We start from the raw sequence: 23,163 nt of genomic DNA, 5'->3' as shown, positions 1-23,163 counted from the left end.
CCCCTCTGGAAGAATGGACGACATCCAGTGAATCGTAACACAACGCATACAATGAACAAGGGGCGTGGGCTTCTAAATTTACTAGCCATGGGAGGGACTTTATGGTGGTACCTTTGATCTAGGTGCTTTCATTGGAAGTGACATCCGGGAGATCGACATCACAGAAAGTGACAGCATGGGCAGATGCCTTTGGCAGGGCATATTGGCTAGGCTTTGTATTTAAATTGCACTGCTTTCAATCAAATCAAAAAGTGATGCATGGCTGATTTTAAATAAATCCTAACTAGCAGCAACCTCCCATACCATTATTATTTTAATCTGTCTTGTGCAGTTACAGAAAAGGACCAGCCATTTGCAAACCAGTTTTTGTTTTGCCACCAAGGTAATGCGACAGTCATTTATATTTCACCAAGGAAGCAGTCCAGTCAGAACTACTTGTACTGGAACACAAGCAACCCTATGTTTCAGCCTTATTGGATCTGATAATGAAGGTTCAGCTTGATTCCCTAGGTGTTGAAATTAACGGAAGGATATCCAAGTATGCACTGTCTCACTTGGAGAGACAAACCTCAACCGAAAAGTGATGGATGGAAGGCTTTGTAAAGATCAACGGTATGGTAGGTATTGCTCTGTGCTGTCTTCCATACCAATGTATCCAAATCTGTTCTGGGCCCTGTTCTAATGTGAGCAGTCCTTCACGCCTGCTAGACCAAAAGGATAAAACAATCCTGGGGTTGCTTTGCCCCTGTTGGGACCTTGCTTAGTTGGTTGGATTGCTCCTTAGTGACAGTATCAAGACTGATTTGGATATGGCTGGTCCCTTTCTGTAATCTCCTAGACGGTGATGGTATTAACGGTTGTCCACAAGTAATTATAGTAGTTATGACTAATTCAAAAAGTTGCACCCACCAGTTTTCTAGCAACAAGAGACACCCAATTGGCAGAAGTGGTGTTATGCAAAACCCAGTTACATTACATTGCATTATATTTTGATTTTACTCCTTTTCCCTTCCAGAGTTACATTTCCCATTTAGCAACCCTTATTTTTTTATTTTGTTCACCTATAATCAAGTAGGTAAACCTAGAGAATAGATAATTTGAATGTAATTTCTAAGGTACCTTAGTTGGCTGATGCCCCTGCTGCAGTGATATGTGTGCAAACTGCAGGTCACAAGGTTGTGTCCTTGATGAACCAGCCGAGAAAGTCATCCTTCAGAAGTTATCATTGAGGTGACTCATGCCCCTGCCCTGTGTGGGTTGGATGGGGGAAACAGCCAACAGAGCTGCCAGAGGCGTAAGTGCCAAGGGATCTTTTTGTTGTTGTCCCCGAGCAGGCACAATCCACCACACTGGTACCCCTGTCATGCCAGAAGATAAATCTCCCTGCCGTTCCATATAAAAATACATGTCATAAGAAAAAATCCCCCTCCACCCTCATCAAAATCGTCTGCCATTTTAGAAATGGGATGAGCCAGCAGTTTAATTGGACCGGAATAAATCTTCTCCTAGCCCATTCATGTTGATGGATTATTCATCTTCCTAATTTTTTTTGAGGCAGCCATTTCATTTTTCTTCTATCCTGGCGCAGAAAAAGAACTGATCCCCTGTGATGGCCAGGGACACCTCTCCATCAGATCTTTGAGCTCAATCCATCTCATCTACAATGGCAAATTTATATTCCTTCTTCGTAAATCCAACCATTAATGAGACGGATAACTCATCCATGTCTCATGTTGTGTGCATTTAGTCACATAGCCAAGGGTTTGCATTCTCTCCTTTTGTTCAGCGTGGACTGCAACAGGTCTTGGAAAATACGTATTTAAGCTTCCTTGTATTTAATATTCTCAACTGTCCACATCTTTATTGGAATCTGTTTTCTCCTGATCATAGTGGCCTGTTGCCACCATAGATCTAGGTATTTTTGCTTGGCCCTGGCTCTGTGTGCCCTGTCAAGTAAAATATGTTTTCCACCTTCTCCTTTAAAGAGCATGTTGTTTATTTTGTTATCCTTTCTCTCCACATCGTGTTGTGTCTCCCTGTCCTTCTCCGGTGCCCTGAAAATCCTGAGATTGTGACACCGCTCTCTGTTTTCAATATCGTCCATTTTCATTGTTAAGTCCGCCTCTCTAGGCCGAGCAGCCGAGCTTCATAAGAAGCTCCAAGAAGGTCTGTTGAGTGCTCTCACTTTGTCTTCCTACTTGCCTACTCACATGTCTATTTTTGTAATGGATGCCTGTCACGTGTCTGTTCGGCCCTTTTTAAAGCATTGGAGAGACAGGATTGGATGCCTGTGGACATTTGGGCCTCCTCAATCCTGGTACTAATTTCAGTCTCTGTGGAGGCTTCCCTGCTACAGGTGTCAGGTAACCGACTTTCACTCAGATTCTCCTTCTGCACGTTTTGCTCCCCTAGGAGAGTTCTTAGCCTCCCGGCGCTCAGCATTCCCAGCGCTGGCTCAGTGCCCCAACGTGGAATTTGTCAGATGGACTTGGGCATGCTCCCGTCCAGGGCCCAGCACCAGGCGTTCTAATGGCACCAGTGCATCTCTATGAGAGAAGGGAGCAGAGAGAGTGAAAGTGAGCGGGTATTACTGTGCGCCCGAGAAAGCCTCATCTCTGTCATTCAAACACCTCCTATACTCACCACTTCCCACCTGTAGAGAAAAGAACGACCGCTGGGGGGTGTCTGTACTTCTGCTCTCTATATGGTAGAGGAGAGGCACAGAGGACCCCAGCCAAGATTCTCTAATACTGTAGCAATGGTCGAGCAATCAAGGCCTAGCTTCTCAGGAGGTGATGCGGGCTGGTTCTTAAGTACAGTGTAGTCCCCAAGCCCCCACAGAGGAATGTCCACACACTGTATTGGTTAGAACACAGTCTTTATATAATCAATAGTCAAGGTTATGTACACTTATCACAATAACTCACTTTGTACTCCGGAAAATCAACAATGGCAAATATATACAATTCTAAAGTGGTACCACCCTTTGTACTAGATCTTATTAAAGTGCATCAACAATACTGTAACAATGTCACACAGATCAATAGAGTGAAACCAGCAATAGAGAGAGGAGAGAAAATAAGATGGTTGAGCAATAGGCAGAATACTGGCCCCTACCACTAGGCACAGTTCTGTGTGGAGATCCCCCCACCTGGGCAACCTGTAAAATAAAGATATAGCACAAGCCCAGTCCATATATTGTTCTGCAAGTCTTATTCCCTCCTATAATGTTTTTACCCCCCCAATGTACCTGGTGGAGTCGAGTTCTTCGAAGAGGCGTCGACAGATCCTTCTTGAGCGACCCCCTTTCAAGCGGGAGTCACGGATCGTCGAGAGGCGTCGAGAAACGTCGAGGAACCCGGTGTTCGGCGACAGGGAATCGACGGCCCTTCTTGAATGCCTTCCCTTTCAAGCGGGAGACACGGGGCGTCGAACGTCCGTCGACAAACAGGGTAGAACGGCGTCGATGAGGTGGCAGCTTCGTCCGAGCGGTGCTCGTCGGCGTCGGAGCGTCAGCGTCCTGCAAGGCAGAGGCGTGCGGGGCACCTCGGTGACAATAGTTCTGGACCGCAAAGATTGTGGAGACGGAGGCCCAGCAAGGGCGTCGAGTCGTTCGAGTCTTTGTGGTCTTTGGGTGGGGGGAAACCCACCGGCAGGTTTCTCCTCGGCGCGTTGGTCGTCCTCGACTTTCTCCGGCAGGATAAAGCGGTCGACGGTGCGGACTAGGGAGTCCTTCGATTCGAATGTTCTTAGGCAAAGGAGCGGACGGCTCCGGTCGTCGGCGGCACGGCGTCAAGTGGTTCCCACGGCTGGGCAACACAACTTCGACGGGCCTCCAGCGGTTACACAAACCTGCGAACCCTGGTCGACGGCAATGGACTTCGACGGCGTCGATGTCCGGGTGCTTCACTTCAATCTCCTCGGCCGTCCCATCTCGGGTCGGCAGCCTTTCGAGGGTCTGTCTTCCAGGGCGCTTCGGCGAAGATGGAGCAGTGCTCGATGGTCCCTCGGAGCACGGGAAGAGGGCGCCTTACCAGGTCCTCCCTCGGGTCAGTCTTCAACAATTTCGGCAGCCTTCGGATCGGTCGAAGCAAATGCAACAGCAAGTCTTCTTCTTCCAGCTGGACGTCGAGGATCAGCAGTTCCAGTTACTCTTAGAGTGGAGACTCAGCTCCAGAACGCTTCTGAACGTTCCTGAACCTTTTTACCAGTGGTGAGAGGTCCCCAGATATACTATTCTGTCTCTCATCCACACTGCTGGCACACACTCAGCAGCCAATCATACAGAAGGGCATTCATGCAGTCAGTCAGCCAATCAGGCACACAGTGCATTCAGGCCACACTCCTCCCTTTCAGACACTCACAACAAGGAATGTGGATTGGGACAAGTACCCAGCCATTCAACACTACACACTGCATTCAGGCCAGTTTCGGGCAGGGCTGTCTCAGTCTTTGTCTCTCATGCCAGAAACCAGACAACCACAACAAGGAGTGTATATTGGTCACACACTCCATTCACCCAGGTCCCACCCACAGGAGGTACCCACAACATACAGTCACTGGGAAGGCTCCAGTCAGTCTAGCTGGGCCTTCACAACAACACCATATATGGAACTTCCACCCAACAGCCAGTCAGGGGGAAGGGCTTCCCAGGACTTTGGGAAAACAAGGTAACAGGCAATAGAAAGCAAGAGGCCACAGGGGCCATCTTGTTTCCTATCAGGAATCAACTGATCCCAATGGCAGGGCCTGGGTATCCCAAAATGGAGGACACGCAGAGCACCTGTCAAATTCAGCATGGAGCTGCCACAAGCCCATACCCTTCTCTGTGGGCCACCCACAGGTGCCCAAAAACATACACTAGGGGCACAGGGTTGTACCCCTACCCAAGGGTGCCATAAGGGTATCCCATGGGTCTGTTCACCAAACCAAAAGAGAGAGCTGCACTGCCAGGAGTCCCACATGGACTCCTGGGCAGAAAACATGACAGAACACACGATAAAAAGCAGTAAAGGACAATGATTCAGAGGCCCTGTCCCTCAGATGCATTTCCAGCATCACAGTCGCCCCCCCAGACTGAGGTGGAGGGTGTCTAATCTCCCACGGGATAGACACCCTCATCCAGACAGTCAACATACCTTCTGGAAAGGCCATCTGCATTATCGTGACTCTTCCCTGGTCTGTGCTCTATGGTGAAGTCTAGCCCTTGCAGGCTAATGGACCACCTGAGCAATTTCGGATTCTCACCCTTCATTTGCATAAGCCACTTCAGGGGCTTATGATCTGTTTGGACCTTGAAGGTAGACCCCGTAAGGTAGGGCCTAAAACGCCTAAGGCTCCAAACTATGCTAAAACACTCCTTTTCAACAGTAGCCCACCTATGTTCTCTACCCTTGAGTTGTCTACTGATGAATATGATAGGATGTTCTCTCCCTTTGTCATCTAACTGGGACAAGACAGCTCCAATTCCGGTGTCGCAGGCATCTGTCTGGACGATAAAGGGTCGGCTGTAGTCAGGCGCACACAACACAGGTGCCCTACACAGACTTTCCTTCAAGCCATCAAAGGCCCTCTGACAGTCTTCGGTCCAATTAACCTTCCTAGGCTGTTTAGGTGAAGTTAGAGCTGTCAGGGGTGCAGCTATGGTTCCATAGTCTGCCATGAAATTGCGATAGTACCCAGTGAGGCCCAAAAAGGCTCTCACCTGGGTTTGAGTAGTGGGAGTCTCCCAGTTCTGTACATCCTGTACTTTACTGGAGAGAGGTTGGATTTGACCCCCTCCTACCTCATGACCAAGATAGGTAACTTTCCCCTGAGCTATCTGGCACTTGGTGGCCTTGATAGTGAGGTTAGCCCTTTTCAAGGCCTGCAACACCTTATCCAGATGTGTCAAATGCTCTTCCGAGGTGGAACTGTAGACGGCAATGTCGTCTAAGTAAGCCACACAAAAGGCTTCCAGCCCACTGAGCGCATGGTTGACCAATTTCTGGAAGGTGGCAGGGGCTTTCTTCAACCCAAAAGGCATGACCCTAAACTGGTAGAGTCCCTCAGGTGTTGAGAAGGCCGTCTTTTCCTTGGCATGGTCCGTCAGAGCTATTTGCCAATAGCCTGAGGTAAGGTCAAAGGTGCTCACAAATTTGGCAGCACCTATGGTGTCCACGAGCTCATCAGCCCTGGGCAATGGGTGCGCGTCAGTTTTGGTGACGGCATTGACTCCTCGGTAGTCCACACAGAACCTCCAATCCTTGGTACCCGCCTGGGAACTTGCCTTGGGGACAAGGACCACTGGACTGGACCAGGGACAGTAACACCCAGATCCAACATCTTGGGGACCTCAGCCTGGATGTGGTTCTTGACGGTATCTGACATACGGTAGCACCTGCTTTTGACAGGCACACTGTCACCAGTGTCAATTTCATGCCTACACCACGGTGTAAGGCCTGGCGTCAGTGAAAACAGAGAGGCATACTGTTGGAGTAAAGCCCTGCAGGCCCTCTGTTGCTCTGTTGTCAAATCCGGAGAGAGATGTACTCCCTCCACTGAGCCATCCGGAGGGTTGCTATGCAGCAAATCAGGAAGGGGCTCACTCTCATCCTCTTCTTGCCCTGAAGCTAGCAAGAGACATGAGACTTCTGCTCGCCGGTGGAAAGGCTTGAGCCTGTTGACATGGAATATCTGAGGGGCTACCCCAGAGGCTCCCATGTCAACCAGATAATTGACTTCGCCCATCTTGGAGATGATCCTGAAGGGTCCAGTCCACTTGTCTGCCAGAGCTCTAGGCTTGGTAGGCTCCATCACAAGGATTTCCTGTCCCGGAGTCCAATCCACTTGCGAGGCTTTAAGGTCATGCCAGTACTTATTCAATTCCTGGCTGGCCTTGAGATTTGCTGTTGCCTTACCCATCATCTGCGTCATCCTCCGTCTGAGGCCTAACACATAGTCCCCCACTTGCTTGGCGGGACCTGGAGGGGTGGCTTCCAAGCCTTCTCTGATCAAGGCGAGGGGCCCCCTCACGGGATGTCCAAAGAGTAACTCAAAGGGGCTGAAACCAACACCCTCTTGAGGTACCTCTCTGTAAGCAAACAGCAGGCATGGCAGGAGGAGATCCCATTTCCTCCTTAGGGGTTCTTCCAAAGCCCCTAGCATGCCCTTGAGAGTTTTATTAAATCTCTCAACCAGACCATTGGTCTGGGGGTGGTAAGAGGTGGAGAACTTGTAGGTTACCCCGCACTCTTTCCACATGGTTTTCATGTAACTAGACATGAAGTTGGATCCTCGGTCAGAGACAACCTCTTTGGGGAATCCAACACGGGTGAAAATGCCCAGGAGAGCCCTGGCAACCACCTTGGCAGTAACAGTCCGAAGGGGTATTGCCTCAGGGTACCTGGTGGCATGATCTACCAAGACCAGGATGAACCGATGTCCACCTGAAGTGGGAGGGTCAAGGGTACCGACAATGTCGATGCCCACCCTCTCAAACGGTGTGCCAACCACTGGCAATGGCTGCAGTGGGGCAATGACACTGCCTCCAGTCTTGCCAGACAACTGACAAGTTGGGCAGGTCCTGCAGTGGGACTCCACCTCTACTCCCATCCGTGGCCAGTAGAAATGGGCAGAGAGCCTCTGCTTAGTCTTCTTGGTCCCAAGATGACCAGCCAAGGGCACCTCATGCGCCAACTGCAGTAGGAAGGGCCTGTAAACCTGGGGTACCACCAACCTCTTGAGGGCACCAGGTTCAGGCTTAGTGGGCTCACTAACAAGGAGCTCACCCTCCCAATAAATCCGGAATGTCCTAGGCACTTCTCCTTGTGCCTGGGACAGGGCCTGTTTCCTCAGTCCCTCGAGAGAGTGGCACTCTCTCTGTCCCTTACAGAAGTCTGCCCGGGAGGGTCCCCCTTCAGCTAACAAGCATTGAAGGTCGGGATGATCCTCCGGGTTGAGAACCTCTCCCACAGGAGAGTCTTCTGTCTCTTCTCCCACAGGAGTTGAGTTTGGGTTTTCCACTGGACCCAGCCCGTCCGGAGCATGGATCCCAATGGGTGCTGTCGGAACAGCAGGAAGAGAAGGTGTTCCCTCCACAGAGGTGGCCTTCTTGATCTTCCTTCTTCTTGCCTTAGGCCTCGCCTTTGGCTCGGGTACCTGACCCACAGCCAGACCCGGTGTCACCTGTGACCTAGTGACTGCAGCAGCAGTCATGGGAAGACCATCCGAGATCAACCCCAACTCTACCAGATCATTTCCTAACAGAATGTTAGCAGGGACATTGTCCTGAACCAGGACAGGAAGCTTTGCTGTCTTGTCTCCAATCATGAGTGTGACTAAGGCTACAGGTGATAATTTGGGAGGCCCACCAGCTAACCTGGTGGTTTGCAGAGGAGCACCTACATAGTCCTCTAGCTTGAGCAGGGTCCTGTCCACCACTGTCATGCTTGCCCCAGTGTCTCTCAAACCAGTAGAAGGCTGGCCATTCAAGAGGACACTTCTCAAAAACCTATGGGTGTTCTGTGGGATAGTCGCCAGTACTTCTGCATACTGGTCCCAGGCCCCAAGGGACACTAAGTAAATCTCTACCGGAGCACCAAAGGTGATCCCGGTAGAGGAGGGGAGGACAGTGGCCTCCACCTCAGACACGGGGTAAGGGTAGGTCAGGCTGACGGCCTGTACTCCAAGTGCCTTACCTTTACACTTGGAGTCACCCCTTTTGTGATCCAGAGCCCCACAGACCCAACAAGGGCCAGGAGTGCGGGGTACGGTACTGGAACCACTGGGAGCCTGCTTTGCAGCAGGTGGACCACTGCTCTTATTCCCACCCAAAGATGACTTATCCCCACTAGATTTATGGGTCTTAGGAGAGGAAGGTTTTGGTTTACCCGACTGTGAATGCTTCTGGGACTCCTCAGCTTTCTGAGAGGCCCTCTTTTCTTTGTCCTTGTCCTTCCCACTGGTGTCCTTAGGGGACACCCGGTGGGAGACCCACTTGTCAGCCAACCTAGCCAGCTTAAAGGGGTCCAAAATGTTCTGGTCAGCCACATACTGACGCAGCTCTGGTGAACAGGCTTCAGAAAAATGCTCAAAAAACAAGAGGTGGGACAATTCAACAAAAGTCTTAACCTTGTATCCATCGATCCACCCCATCATGTTCATGTGCGCAGCACTCACCCAGTCAACCCAAGACACATTCTCTCTTTTCTTAAAATCCCTGAACCTTCTAAGGTATTGGGTAGGTGTCTTGCCAAACTTGGCAATCAAAGCAGACTTCATACACTCATACTGACCCCTTTCTTCCACACTCAGCTTCAGAATACAGTCATATCCAGTTTGAGGCACTCTGCTTAACAAACACTTAGCCCAATCTCTTTTATCAACATCATGCATCGCACAAGCCATTTCAAACGCTTCAATCCATTGGAGGATATCTGAACCCTCCACAAATACACCAACCAAATCTTTCATAAACTTGGTGGCTGGGGACCTGACACTCTCACTGGTTTTAACTGAAGTCTCCACTCTAGCTTTCTCTAGCTGGATTCTCTGACATTCAGTGTCCTGGCTCTTGAGTTCAAGGTCCTTATTTCTGAATTCAAGATCCCTATTCTTGAGCTCCACTTGTTGAGCCAACTCCTCTTTCTTAAGTTCAGCATCTATTTCCAACTTGCGGTATTCAAAGGCCAATTTCATCCTTAATAACTCAAGCTCCAAGGAATTGCTGGGGTTTGGAACAGAGGCAGTAGGAATGGCGGCATTCCCAGAAACAGATTCAGCAGAAACCCCAGGGGCAGAGTCCTCATTGGTTGCATTCCCCTCCTCATCAAGAGTTTCACCATCAGTCTGGTAGTCCACCAGGGCAGCTATCAGCTCAGCCCTAGACTTATCCACAAAGTCTAACTCCCTGGCTTCACAAGCACTCTGGAGAGCCTCCAAGCTCATCCGAGTCAATTTGCCATTTGCAATAGACTCCATTGTTTGTAATGCAGTTATCTTGTACACAACTAAACCTTAATTTAATAAAGTGCGGATATCCTTTGTAAGTGGCACGGTTATACACTGATTCTTAAAACCATAAGCATCCCACCGCTGCCACCAGTGTAGAGAAAAGAACGACCGGTGGGGGGTGTCTGTACTTCTGCTCTCTATATGGTAGAGGAGAGGCAGAGAGGACCCCAGCCAAGATTCTCTAATACGGTAGCAATGGTCGAGCAATCAAGGCCTAGCTTCTCAGGAGGTGATGCGGGCTGGTTCTTAAGTACAGTGTAGTCCCCAAGCCCCCACAAAGGAATGTCCACACACTGTATTGGTTAGAACACAGTCTTTATATAATCAATAGTCAAGGTTATGTACACTTATCACAATAACTCACTTTGTACTCTGGAAAATCAACAATGGCAAATATATACAATTCTAAAGTGGTACCACCCTTTGTACTAGATCTTATTAAAGTGCATCAACAATACTGTAACAATGTCACACAGATCAATAGAGTGAAACCAGCAATAGAGAGAGGAGAGAAAATAAGATGGTTGAGCAATAGGCAGAATACTGGCCCCTACCACTAGGCACAGTTCTGTGTGGAGATCCCCCCACCTGGGCAACCTGTAAAATAAAGATATAGCACAAGCCCAGTCCATATATTGTTCGGCAAGTCTTATTCCCTCCTATAATGTTTTTACTCCCCCAATGTACCTGGTGGAGTCGAGTTCTTCGAAGAGGCGTCGACAGATCCTTCTTGAGCGACCCCCTTTCAAGCGGGAGTCACGGATCGTCGAGAGGCGTCGAGAAACGTCGAGGAACCCGGTGTTCGGCGACGGGGAATCGACGGCCCTTCTTGAATGCCTTCCCTTTCAAGCGGGAGACACGGGGCGTCGAACGTCCATCGACAAACAGGGTAGAACGGCGTCGATGAGGCGGCAGCTTCGTCCGACCGGTGCTCGTCGGCGTCAGAGCGTCGGCGTCCTGCAAGGCAGAGGCGTGCGGGGCACTGCGGTGACAATAGTTCTGGACCGCAAAGATTGTGGAGACGGAGGCCCAGCAAGGGCGTCGAGTCGTTCGAGTCTTTGTGGTCTTCGGGTGGCGGGAAACCCACCGGCAGGTTTCTCCTCGGCGCATTGGTCGTCCTCGACTTTCTCCGGCAGGATAAAGCGGTCGACGGTGCGGACGAGGGAGTCCTTCGATTCGAATGTTCTTAGGCAAAGGAGCGGACGGCTCCGGTCGTCAGCGGCACGGCGTCAAGTGGTTCCCACGGCTGGGCAACACAACTTCGACGGGCCTCCAGCGGTTACACAAACCTGCGAACCCTGGTCGACGGCAATGGACTTCGACGGCGTCGATGTCCGGGTGCTTCACTTCGATCTCCTCGGCGGTCCCGTCTCGGGTCGGCAGCCTTTCGAGGGTCTGTCTTCCAGGGCGCTTCGGCGAAGATGGAGCGGTGCTCGATGGTCCCTCGGAGCAAGGGAAGAGGGCGCCTTACCAGGTCCTCTCTCGGGTCAGTCTTCGACGATTTCGGCAGCCTTCGGATCGGTCGAAGCAAATGCAACAGCAAGTCTTCTTCTTCCAGCTGGACGTCGAGGATCAGCAGTTCCAGTTACTCTTAGAGTGGAGACTCAGCTCCAGAACGCTTCTGAACGCTTCTGAACGTTCCTGAACCTTTTTACCAGTGGTGAGAGGTCCCCAGATATACTATTCTGTCTCTCATCCACACTGCTGGCACACACTCAGCAGCCAATCATACAGAAGGGCATTCATGCAGTCAGTCAGCCAACCAGGCACACAGTGCATTCAGGCCACACTCCTCCCTTTCAGACACTCACAACAAGGAATGTGGATTGGGACAAGTACCCAGCCATTCAACACTACACACTGCATTCAGGCCAGTTTCGGGCAGGGCTGTCTCAGTCTTTGTCTCTCATGCCAGAAACCAGACACCCACAACAAGGAGTGTATATTGGTCACACACTCCATTCACCCAGGTCCCACCCACAGGAGGTACCCACAACATACAGTCACTGGGAAGGCTCCAGTCAGTCTAGCTGGGCCTTCACAACAACACCATATATGGAACTTCCACCCAACAGCCAGTCAGGGGGAAGGGACAGAGTCAGGGCTTCACAGGACTTTGGGAAAAAAAGGTAACAGGCAATAGAAAGCAAGAGGCCACAGGGGCCATCTTGTTTCCTATCAGGAATCAACTGATCCCAATGGCAGGGCCTGGGTATCCCAAAATGGAGGACACCCAGAGCACCTGTCAAATTCAGCATGGAGCTGCCACCAGCCCATACCCTGCTCTGCGGGCCACCCACAGGTGCCCAAAAACATACACTAGGGGCACAGGGTTGTACCCCTACCCATGGGTGCCATAAGGGTATCCCATGGGTCTGTTCACCAAACCAAAAGAGAGAGCTGCACTGCCAGGAGTCCCACATGGACTCCTGGGCAGAAAACATGACAGAACACACAATAGAAAGCAGTAAAGGACTAGGATTCAGAGGCCCTGCCCTCAGATGCATTTCCAGCATCACACCACCTCATGGCAGCTCTTTGCAGTGTGGTGTACTATTGCGAGGCCTCTCAGATTGGTGACCCACCTGCTGTGGTCTTGCAGCCGCCAAGGACTCCCCTGCAACAGAACGTGGAAAGGGAATGCCTAACGGTTTTCCCCTTCCTCCATGATTGTTCAACTCCGGGGCTGGAATCCTGATGGGTTTTCAGGATATCCCTCATTAATGTTCATGAGAACAAAATGTGTGTACATCTAGAATTATTTAGAATGAATATATGCAAATTTATCTCATGAATATGAATGAGGGATGTCCTGAAAACCTGACATGGATCCGGCCCTTGAGGCCTGGAGTTGGAAAACTAAACCACTTCATTCGTCTTTACTTCAACATGGGTATTTACACCTCCAAGTTGCTCTCCTTAGGGTGCTTTCTCCCTTTAGCACAAAATTAGGGCTGGCAGGAAGACCAACAAGCTCTCACCTCACCAAGGAAATCCGCAAAAGGACAGTTATAGGTCCAATAGTGCCCTGGGAGAGTCACTTAGTCTGCAGAGTCAACTTATTCGCTTTTAGGGGGGAGATCTTGGTGGCACCTGTGAGCCGGAGGAGGGAGGAGTTACCTTGCTGTTTGCACGATAAAGAGCGACTGCCCCCTAGTATTGGCAAGGAGTAGAGCAAGTATTGTGTGCATTTAGCTAGCACCATACACCGGCAAGCACCCACCCATGTACGGGGGCTGGTAACTGGTTAAGTGACTGGTTGTTCAGCACCAAGCACATGAAAAATAACAAGTGAAGACATAAAACTCACAGCTATACATGAACGGGGGATCTACCTAAACATCACTACCGGAGCCACCTGGGCTATTACAGCTTAATGAAGATAGAAAACATATTTAAACGGACTGGAGCAGAGGTACTAAACAGAAGAGGTAGGGTGCTCCGAAGCATCACAGCGCTGTCTAATTTGACAAACTTAAGCAACTCTCTTGCTTGGCTAGTAACTGAGACTCGCATGTATAGGCGGCAGGGAAACAGAAGGTTCTTCAGGCGTACACATTGCAGGGGACCTAGCTGGCCCCATCAGGATGGCATCACTTCCCACTGGCCTTGCTGTTGCCTGCTGGGCTGCTTGTAGCACCTCGTTCTCTTTCTCCATCTGGTTCAGGCAGGTCATCTTCCCTAATTGCCAAGGTGCTACCTGGGCTACAACATGAGCGTGTTTGCAGCTCCCATGACATTCTGTATTTCTCTGCTACGCAGCTGCTGAGTTCCCAGGCAAAGCACACCTCTGCTGCTTGCCTGGACCTGCTGCCAGCTTGGGCGCTCTGTTTCCTGGACACCGCTTGAGCAAACACTGGATGCCCAGTGTGACTGCCCCATCTATAGCTATTGCTGATCACACATCTGCTCTTTCAGTGAATGTTACCCGTGTGGTTGACTATTAAATAGCTCAGCAAGTTGTGTGACTGTTTCTGAGATCAGTAGGTAACCTGTACAGCACTACAGCGGTGTCCAGTCAACTCGTCGAAAAAAAACTGGTCGACTGCAATTTGGTCGACGCAATTTGGTCGAAAACCAAATGGTCGAATTTTTTTTTTTATTTATATATTTATTTTTCGGGTTTTCGTTTAGTTAAAAAAGGGTTTTTTAGAGAAAAAAAGGGGGTTGGGGGGGCCCCCCCAAAACAAAAAAAAAAAAGGGTTAAAATAAAAAAAAAAAAAAATTTCGACCATTTGGTTTTCGACCAAATTGGTTCGACCATTTGTCTGGTCGACCAATTTTTTTCGACGAAATGTCTGGCAACCCACTACAGCTGTTTTAATCCGTGTGAGGGCAACTTGGTTCCTTTTTCCTAAAGAAGTGAATCCTACTTGTGCTTGCAAACCTCCTTTAATTGTGATGTCTTATGCATATTTTCAGCTTGGTGTATCACATAAGTTGGAGCTTTGTATGTCAAACTGAGAAGAAGGTATTACTCCATAGGGAATTAGAATATTAATCATTCATATAGGGCACAATGTTGGTGGAATAGTCTCTGGTCACTTATAGCAGTATGACTTTGAGTCACGGTTCTCTCACCAAAACAGTTTCGTACAGTATTACAATGGTTAGTGACAACTGTCTTCTTAATATATGTATATTTACAATGGACGCATATCCTTGCCTTTGGCATTGGTGCTCCTTGGCAGCGTTATGCTACAATGATTCCTGATGGTGGGCCACACCAGGATTGCTTTATATTTGCTCTGCTCAGTAATTTCATAACCATGACTGGTCACCAATGGGACTACGAGCCCACGCACTGAAAAGATTGATGAATTAAATCAATTGGAATTATCACTAAACCAGAAACTGTGTGGAAAATCCATTGTGTAAAACAAACCATAGCAAGGTATCCAGGATATTTCCAGATCATAACCATAATTGGTCACCTGGTTATTGGAATATCTCATGACATTAGATTTCTCACCATTCAATGAATTTGCTCGTGTTAAGGTGAGAAAACAAAAAAAAATAAAAGCGCCACTCGTTTTTGTTTATACTTCATAGGCCTTATGTAGTTGGGTTCCCATGTCCGCACTGGTATGAATGGCATTGGGAGTGCATGCGAGGAACAGCATGCTTGTGTACCAGGCATCTTCGGTTTGGGGAAAGGGCCTGAATGCATCATTTTGAAATGGGCACTGCCTCCCTTCAGCCAGCCCTGGTTACTGCCTCTGCTCCGCTTCTAGAACCTGCTTATTTCTGTAAAGGCTGGGGACAGCCCTTGGGGCTACGAAGTTCACATACTGAGGTGCTGCCCACCAAGACAGGGCTTTTTTGTACTTTCATGAGTAAAAAAATCAAAAATCAGCAAGCAACATGATTTATTTAAAATAGACTTTAAAGATTGCCCAATTTGTGAACAAACCTCAAGTAATTGTAAGTGTCCGGAAAATCAGCATTATTAGTTGTTTTAATTAAATCCAAGAATATATATTGTGTAGTTTCCTGAAGATTCCCTACCAATACTTGAGCGCTTCATCCTGCTCTGGTTTGTGCTTTGCCTTTAGGGGCTTGCAGTCTTGGCTTTAAAATGGACAAGGTAAAATTACAGGTCCAACACAAAGGGTTAAAATTAGTACTGCAAGCAGAAGCTACTCGTGCATGCCATGGGGAAACCTGAGAGCTTTTGCAAATTCAGAGACCATGGGCTGCAGCTCTCAAGATTTCTTGCAATTTGCGTTTCGAGGGTATGGATGAGGAGAGGTTTCACTTGCGTCTTTTGTATCCTCATAAGCTTTCCCTAGCCATAGCACCTGCACTAATGTAAGCATCCCTACATGATTCAGTGTGTGTGTATAGTGTCTGCGTTTTAGAACATGTGCCTCAGCCTAGACTGCATCCCTTCTAATGCTCTTCCATTGTGCATGGAGACAGCCTTGAAAGCTGGCCTTTGAGTTCCTTTCATGCTCTCTATTGTGTGTATGAACCGAGAGCCAAGATGGCTGCTGTAATGCTGTATTCTCCTTGGTGTGAGATTTTAGCTCCCTGACGTACAGGTGCATTTTAAAACCCCAAACCGAGTTAGGAGGCACTAAGCTGTCCTCTAGATAATAATCCCAGTGCCCGACAATTCTGCTCAGAGAAGAGATTCTGCTTTTTAGCAGATATAACATGATGGCAGGGTTCATCTGTGCCACGTGTATTTAACACGCCACCCAGACCTCCATTTTCCTCTGTCTCGTCACCCAACATGTTTTGTTTTATGGTTTGGTATTTGGTTTATAGTGAAGTATTGTTACACGCCTGATGCCCAAATAAAAATGTCTCACTATGTTCACCACAGAATGGAGCATTAAGTTGTGCCTACTGGGATTCCAACTGATGATCTGCATGTCATGTGCATTTATCAGGGCCCACATGCTACCTATTAAAGTATCTGGAATTGGGCTTCATTACTTGTAGGCCACATACAGATCTACAAAGCAGACACATTAGCCTGCTAAGATTTCTGAAAAGAACGATCACTTGTGCGCTTTTGACAGATCCCTGCAACAGGCTCATTAGCTGTTATTTTTATTTAGGGGAAGCATTACTCATGTCACTCATGACAAGCCTTAATCTAGGATCATCACCCCCTACCTTTAGCATGGAACATCTCCCCCTACATTTCCACCTCCACAGAGCCTGCCTGCTCAGAACAATCATGTGATCCAGAATCGACTACGGCAACCCCATCCATTCTGGTCTTCCTCAATCTTCCTTCTCAAAACTGCAACTCATTCAAAAAAAGCTGCCCGGCTGATCTACAACCTGTGCTTCCCGAATCAAGTTCTAGTTGCACTGCCTAACTAATAGGAACTTCCTACATCAAGGGCCCGAATACCTAGGAATGAATCGAACCCTGTCAGCCTGCAAGAACTCCTGACTCAGTTTCCTACAGGTTCCAAAATTCTACAAAAATCACTTTTTGCTGACAGTTTTCCACCATTGATCGCAGGCTCTGGAACTCTCTTGCCTCCAATCTCTGACTTAAAAGAAACCACATCCAATTCTGGCACTCCCTCAAGAGCCTGCTCTTCTCACAAGCTGCCTACCCCCTACCACCTCCTGGGAGTGCTCCTCTTTGATCACACGTTCTGAAGTGATTTTTAAATTGCATGGTCATGATACAAGAACCCTAAATAAATAAATAATCACCTGAACACCTTTCCGGGATTGGTGGTTGTCATGATGTGATCTTGTATTGCTGTAAGGAATTCATTTTACTGCCTGTACCCTAAAACGCATAGCTTGCCATGTACTTTACCAAACCATTTTCCTTCAATTTCTATCAATTTAGCTATCATTCTCGTGTCGGGGGGCGTACATGACCGGTATCGGCCTGCCAGCCTTAGACTAGGCAGGGCTGTGGGTCGTTACCAGCCATGTACACCTCCGACAAGGGGGTGATTGCTATTCACACTTTTTGTTTTCATGGGAGAACCGGGCTCTGTGTGTATTGCATGAGCCCAATCACCCATGAAAATAAAGAAAATCAAGATTGCCCCGCTGTAGGAAATAGAAAAGGGACGTAATCCCTTTCTATTTCCATGGCATAGGGCGAGGATGGGAGAGGGAGTCGTGACCCTAGCAGAAAACTGTGGTCCACCAGGAAAGTGGGGAGGGAGGTGTCAGGGGAAGGGAGCGGGATGGGTGGGGATGTGGGGAGGTAACAGGGAGAGGATCCGGGTCGCCTCCCCAGAATCAAGATGGTGCCACCTGGGGATGGGCCTTGGGTGGCTGGAAAATGCGTGCAGTAGGCTGTGTGTTCTGGCCCGCATTTCCACCCACCAGATTGGCTGAGCACCCTTCCCCGGGTGTGAATGGTACTTAACTACTAAAAGTGAAAAGTTTGAGTGGAGAGGAAAGTGTAATACTTTGACATTATAGTGAAAGCAAAGAACTGAACTTTGCATGTGTTTACTGGTTGCAGATTCCAAAAATTAATCTGTCCTTTTCAGATTGGGACATGCCAGTATAAAAATCACACCTCAAGCAGTTTGCTTGTTTCCATGAGATATGTACGAATATCATTTGGAAATTCATAAAGGTTTTGTATATTAGGGGTATAAACACAAACACACAAACACGACACACTCCCATTGGTCGTTATAGGTGCCCCTGTTTTTTTCCTGTGGCCCCCACTATGTCCCACGTAAATATCATTCCTGGAGACTCCACTGCAGGCCCACAAGCCTCACTGATTCTACTTTGAAGCTGCATGGTGAATTCTGCTTCCTCCTCTACACGCTCAAGGATTGCAACGAGAGCGGAGACCTCCACTCCAACGAGCACTCCACTGGCTCTTGTTGGAAAGGTTCAAAGGTTAGTAAGCTTAGCTTCTCCAAATTGTGGTGAGCCCATTACCAGTGAAAGTTCAGGCTTCACCGACATTTTATAGTAAAATGACTATCCCCAATGCTTTTGGAAGTTGTAAATGATGTCCACACTGCTTTCAACCTCCTACTCCCCATTTCTTCAGTCTCTCTTCCCCTGGTTTGGGGTATTAGTCCACCTCATTCATCATCAAAAATATGTCTCTCTGTCTTGACCAGGTTACAATGATTGGCGAAGGTTTTGTGGCCTCTCTCAGCCACAGAATCTGGCACAGCTCACAACTGTCCTGCAGAATGGTGACCTAGCCAGGAAGTTGATGAACCTTTATGGAACACCCAATAATATCGATATTTGCCTTGGAGGAGTTGCTGAACCTTCTCTTCCAGGGGGAAAATTGGGACCCCTTCTGGCTTGCCTCATTGGAAACCAGTTCCGAGTGGCCAGGGATGGTGACAGGTGAGCACATCAATTTTAGGACCAGTGATACAGGAACCTTCTTCCTTCTGCAGAACACAACCTATAGTGTTTGTAAATGTGGGAGGCCTCATGCTCTATGGGGTGTGGCCCATATTCTGTGTAGGAATGCTCATGGCTCTAAGGGGAGAGCCCCATGGGTCTGTATGGAGAGGCTTTGAATTAGTTGGGAGAGAGATCATAAGGACTGTGTATGGGAGTAGAGGTCATTGAAGGTTGCACAATCTGCTCATTTCCTGATGGGAAAAAATTACTGCTTCATGTCAAATAATGAAACATGATCTCCGATAGATTTACATCGGTAGAGAGTTAAATTGGATCGGTCTGCTGGAGAGATTTTTTTAGGTTTGTGGTTTGGTCCTTGGGACTAAAGAGAGTTTGTAGAATTTGAATACACATGTTGATTGGATCTTTTCCAATTGATATACCAATGAGAATAATTTGGGTTTTCACAATTCATGGAAGAAAACAGTGACCCTGAGTCTTTAGGCAGCTGTCTGAGTGTGAATATCAATGTGGTGAACATTTTTGGGCGTCGCTGGGCGTGGTAGGACCATTTTAGCCAGAAGACCGAAGTGAAATAGAAGCTTTCTGAAAATGTCTAAATCGAATGGCACACAAATATTCACACAATCTGTTCACTTCCAACTATTCCTCATAGCTTTTATTATGAGAATCGTGGTGTGTTCAGCAGCGCCCAGCGGATAGCTCTGGAGAGGATGACGCTGGCTCGAATCATCTGTGACAACACGGGCATCACAGAGGTGCCAAGGAACGTCTTCCTGGGAAACACCTACACCCGAGACTTTGTGAGATGCAACGAGATTCCCACCCTCGACCTGTCTGCCTGGAGAAGCAGAGGTGAAGAGCCAGGTAGGTGCTCATGGAGTAGGTGACTCCTACGTGGGTCCCTCACAGGCAAAGCGCCAGTTCACATGTAGGTGCTGTCTCTCAGACTCAAACACAGTTAGCCTGTAGGGCAGCTTATCTATTTAAGAGCACAGTGATAACATCAGCACAGTAAAGGTTCACAACCAGGTAGGGTAAACACATTCTTTCATTCTTTGAAGTTCAATACTTTGAATATAGGGTAATATTTCAGAGCACACTGGAACAAGTGGAAAGAAAGGTATGATGCTGTCTTATTCCAGTTTCAAATTCACACAATTGCACACTTTGATACAAGTTATTGAACAAGTGGAGGTATTATACAGAGGTGAAAAAAATTCTAAGCTTTCAAAGGCCCATAGATTTCTTCATCAGGTGGTGTACAGGAAAATGACTACCAGACTAATACACACTGTGCAGTTCATTCCCCTAGTGAAAATAAGGGGGATTCTCATTTTAAACTTCATTGGGTAAAGAAATGGTGTTCATTGAATGCAGGCCTGGCACTACTGCCTTATCTGCAGGAACACACAACTTGTGACAGGGAACACACAAAGCACCATTTTGTGTGACTCTTAAACAACAATGTTGTGCTAGTAGTTACTACTTAAAGGCACAGGTAAATATTCTGTCGCAGCCATTTTCTTTCTACCCCTGTCTTCTATCCACTCCGATCTAACTTCACTCACATGCATGGGATTTTGGTCGCATCCATACCTGACTTTGTTCAAAGGCACAGCTCTCTTTACTCCCACTGTCATATCTGCTATGCCACTCATACCTCTTTCCACTCCAACTCCCATTTAGTTGTCCTTAGTCCCACTCAATAGTGACATCATTCACTCTGTTCTATTGTGTCTCACGCACAGCTCTCCTCATGCCCTCTTACACATCAGCCATCACTCACCTGCATCTGTCTTCTATCGCATTCATACCTGACTCTGCTCCCACTCACACCGGTACATCTACTATTTTACTCACATCTGTTACACTGGCACTTAGGTTTCTACACTCCCCTTTAACACACTTCTGGTTTCTTCCATACAAACCTCTTTGTGCATGCTCACACCTGTCTTCATGCCAATTCAAATGTGTTGCTTTTGGTTGTACTGACACCCAACTGCAGTTTCTCTCATCCATAGGTGTCTTTTGTCTCGTTCACACCTGACTTCACCACCATACACATCTGTACACACTGAGACACATCTGTCTTTGTTGCCACTCACACACCACTTCATGTCCTCAGGGGTCTTCTGTTCTCCTCACAATTGTCTTCACTCAAGGAGTTTCCTGTTTCCTTCACACCTGTTATTACTCACAGTGAGGTGTAATCAGACCAGACCTTTCACTCACTGTCTTGTGTATTATGCCCCACTACCATCTTTGTTCACTGCCAAATGTCTCTACTCACATGTGTACCTCTACTCATTCATACTCAAAGAGGTCTTTACTCCCAATGAACCCAGGTGTTACCTCTACTCACAATTAAGTGCATTCTTCACTTCCCATTCATCCGTGCCATGTGTCATGCTGAGTATCCCCTTCAGTTACCTTGCATTCTAGGTGTGACTGCCTTTTCTTCTAGTCTTAAAGAGGACCTTGCCTCCCCCATCAATCTGTTTCCCTCCAGTAACACATGTTTCTATCCACAGAAGATGAAAGTTCCACTGTGTAGAAGCCAATACATCCCGCAGCAATGCTGCCAAGCCATTGGGATTCTTTGACTGGTGACACCGGTCAAGGTTGTTCCTGGGATCGTGCAGAGCTCTGGGACTCATCACTCTACTTCTAATGACGCCTGCCTCCTGGATGCCAGACTCCATCCAAACGTGCCGACAGGCCTTGATCCTGCGGTCTGACACTGACTCCCGAGTTATGTCCGGATCTTGATCCTGAGATATGATGCTAAACCTCAAGGACTTATTCATCTTGATCATAAAATACAACACTCATTCCCAGGCATATCCATATCTATTTTGCTTGTGTTCATGTGTCCTAAATGGTGCAAATTTAGTGTTTTCCATTTCTTCTTTTTGGGCCGAAAAGGATAAACTGTATTTTAACCATGTGACATTAAATATGTGAAAAAATCTTTTTTAAATATTCATTGCCAGCGCAGAGCTTCATCAAATCGATTTTGCGGTGACAGCTGTTCAAACACAACACACACTATTAAAACGGATATTGCAAATGCCTTCTTATTTCAAGTCTCACAGGTTTATAGCTAATATGAATGTCCAACAGTGTGAGCACTTCCCTTGGATCTCTGAGCGCGACTTGCAGATGCAAGCTTGAATCTTGACCGGGCCGACTCGGCTCTTCATCCACCTGAGGGCAGGAAATTGAGAATCATTAAGTAGGGCAATAACACAATATTATCACAGCACTTAAAAGTGGAAGCAATCTGGCATGACGCGCTATATAAGCAATATATTAGTATTAAATACTTGTTAGCCAATGCAATCACTTACAGACCAATGGACCCAATGATACTCCATGGCAGAATGTTGAATCATGGCTGGTGAGCGGATGCTTGCTTTTAAGGTCATCAGTATTGATAAGAAATAATCTGGATTAGTTAGCTTTGCACTGTATACTTTGCTTGAAATGTGCGTAGAAGCACTGAAATCAGGGTAAGGCAGGAATCGGCAACTTCTGGCTCTCCAGATGCTTTTGACTGCAACTCTCATAAGCCCAAGTCAGTATAGTCAATTGTGAGGGATCATGGGAGTCAAAGGCCAAAGCAACTGGAGAGCCACAGGTTGCAGACCATTGAGTAAGAGCATATGTGCCTAATGTCTTCACTGCCACCGAAAGGATAGACCAAGGAGGCTGCAAATAATAGACAGAAGCTTTTAGGACAAATACCCTTTTATCTAGATGAATCCCTGATCACTCAACTAGGACCAGGACCAAACAGCCTTGCGCATTCTGTGCCCATTGACACATGCATCTAATAACTTTTGTTCCCACTGTCATCGGTTCAATACTCCAAGAGGATTATGGACCACACGTTGTCATAGCTGGGAATATGGGTGGATAGATTTAGGAAGAGAGAATTCCAGGGGAATTATTGAAGTGAAATTAATGGGAAGCACGTGGTGTTTGCCCCTATTTAGTGGCAAAGAGCCTGTGCATGAAAAATATTTGCATGCCCTCATATACAAGACCAGACAAATTGACAAGTGTATTTATGTGTGTATGATATGGGGTAACAATCAGATGACAAGTTTGATATTCTACGGATCTTGGACAATGGCCCTCATTAGGACCCTGGCATTAACCAATGGCGCTAATAGCGCCATGGTTAACGCCGGTAATTTACTGGATCCGCCATGGTGAGATGGGGAATTACCGCCCCATTCCAAGGTTGGCGGGACGGTAATTCCCCATTTACCATTGGCCCTTCCCCATTCCCATTTTTGCCCCATAGGGCTCAATGGG

The 23,163-nt window shown here is 47.8% G+C and overlaps 1 protein-coding gene across 1 annotated transcript in view; it reads left to right on the top strand.

Moving 5' to 3' along the window:
- LOC138488098 (eosinophil peroxidase-like) overlaps positions 1-21,811 on the top strand; it is a 151,747-nt gene extending 129,936 nt beyond the window's left edge. Inside the window, exons 12-14 of the mRNA XM_069614853.1 lie at positions 18,576-18,813; positions 19,493-19,704; positions 21,372-21,811. Coding sequence (XP_069470954.1) covers positions 18,576-18,813; positions 19,493-19,704; positions 21,372-21,394 — 473 coding nt within the window. The 3' untranslated portion in view covers positions 21,395-21,811. The remainder of the gene's footprint in view (positions 1-18,575; positions 18,814-19,492; positions 19,705-21,371) is intronic.
- The last annotated feature ends 1,352 nt before the right edge of the window (positions 21,812-23,163 follow it).

This window comes from Ambystoma mexicanum, chromosome 9 (assembly GCF_040938575.1).
Source record: "Ambystoma mexicanum isolate Mex_15411 chromosome 9, UKY_AmexF1_1, whole genome shotgun sequence".
In the NCBI taxonomy this organism is placed as follows: domain Eukaryota; kingdom Metazoa; phylum Chordata; class Amphibia; order Caudata; family Ambystomatidae; genus Ambystoma; species Ambystoma mexicanum.
This window is presented reverse-complemented; position numbering and strand designations above follow the sequence as displayed.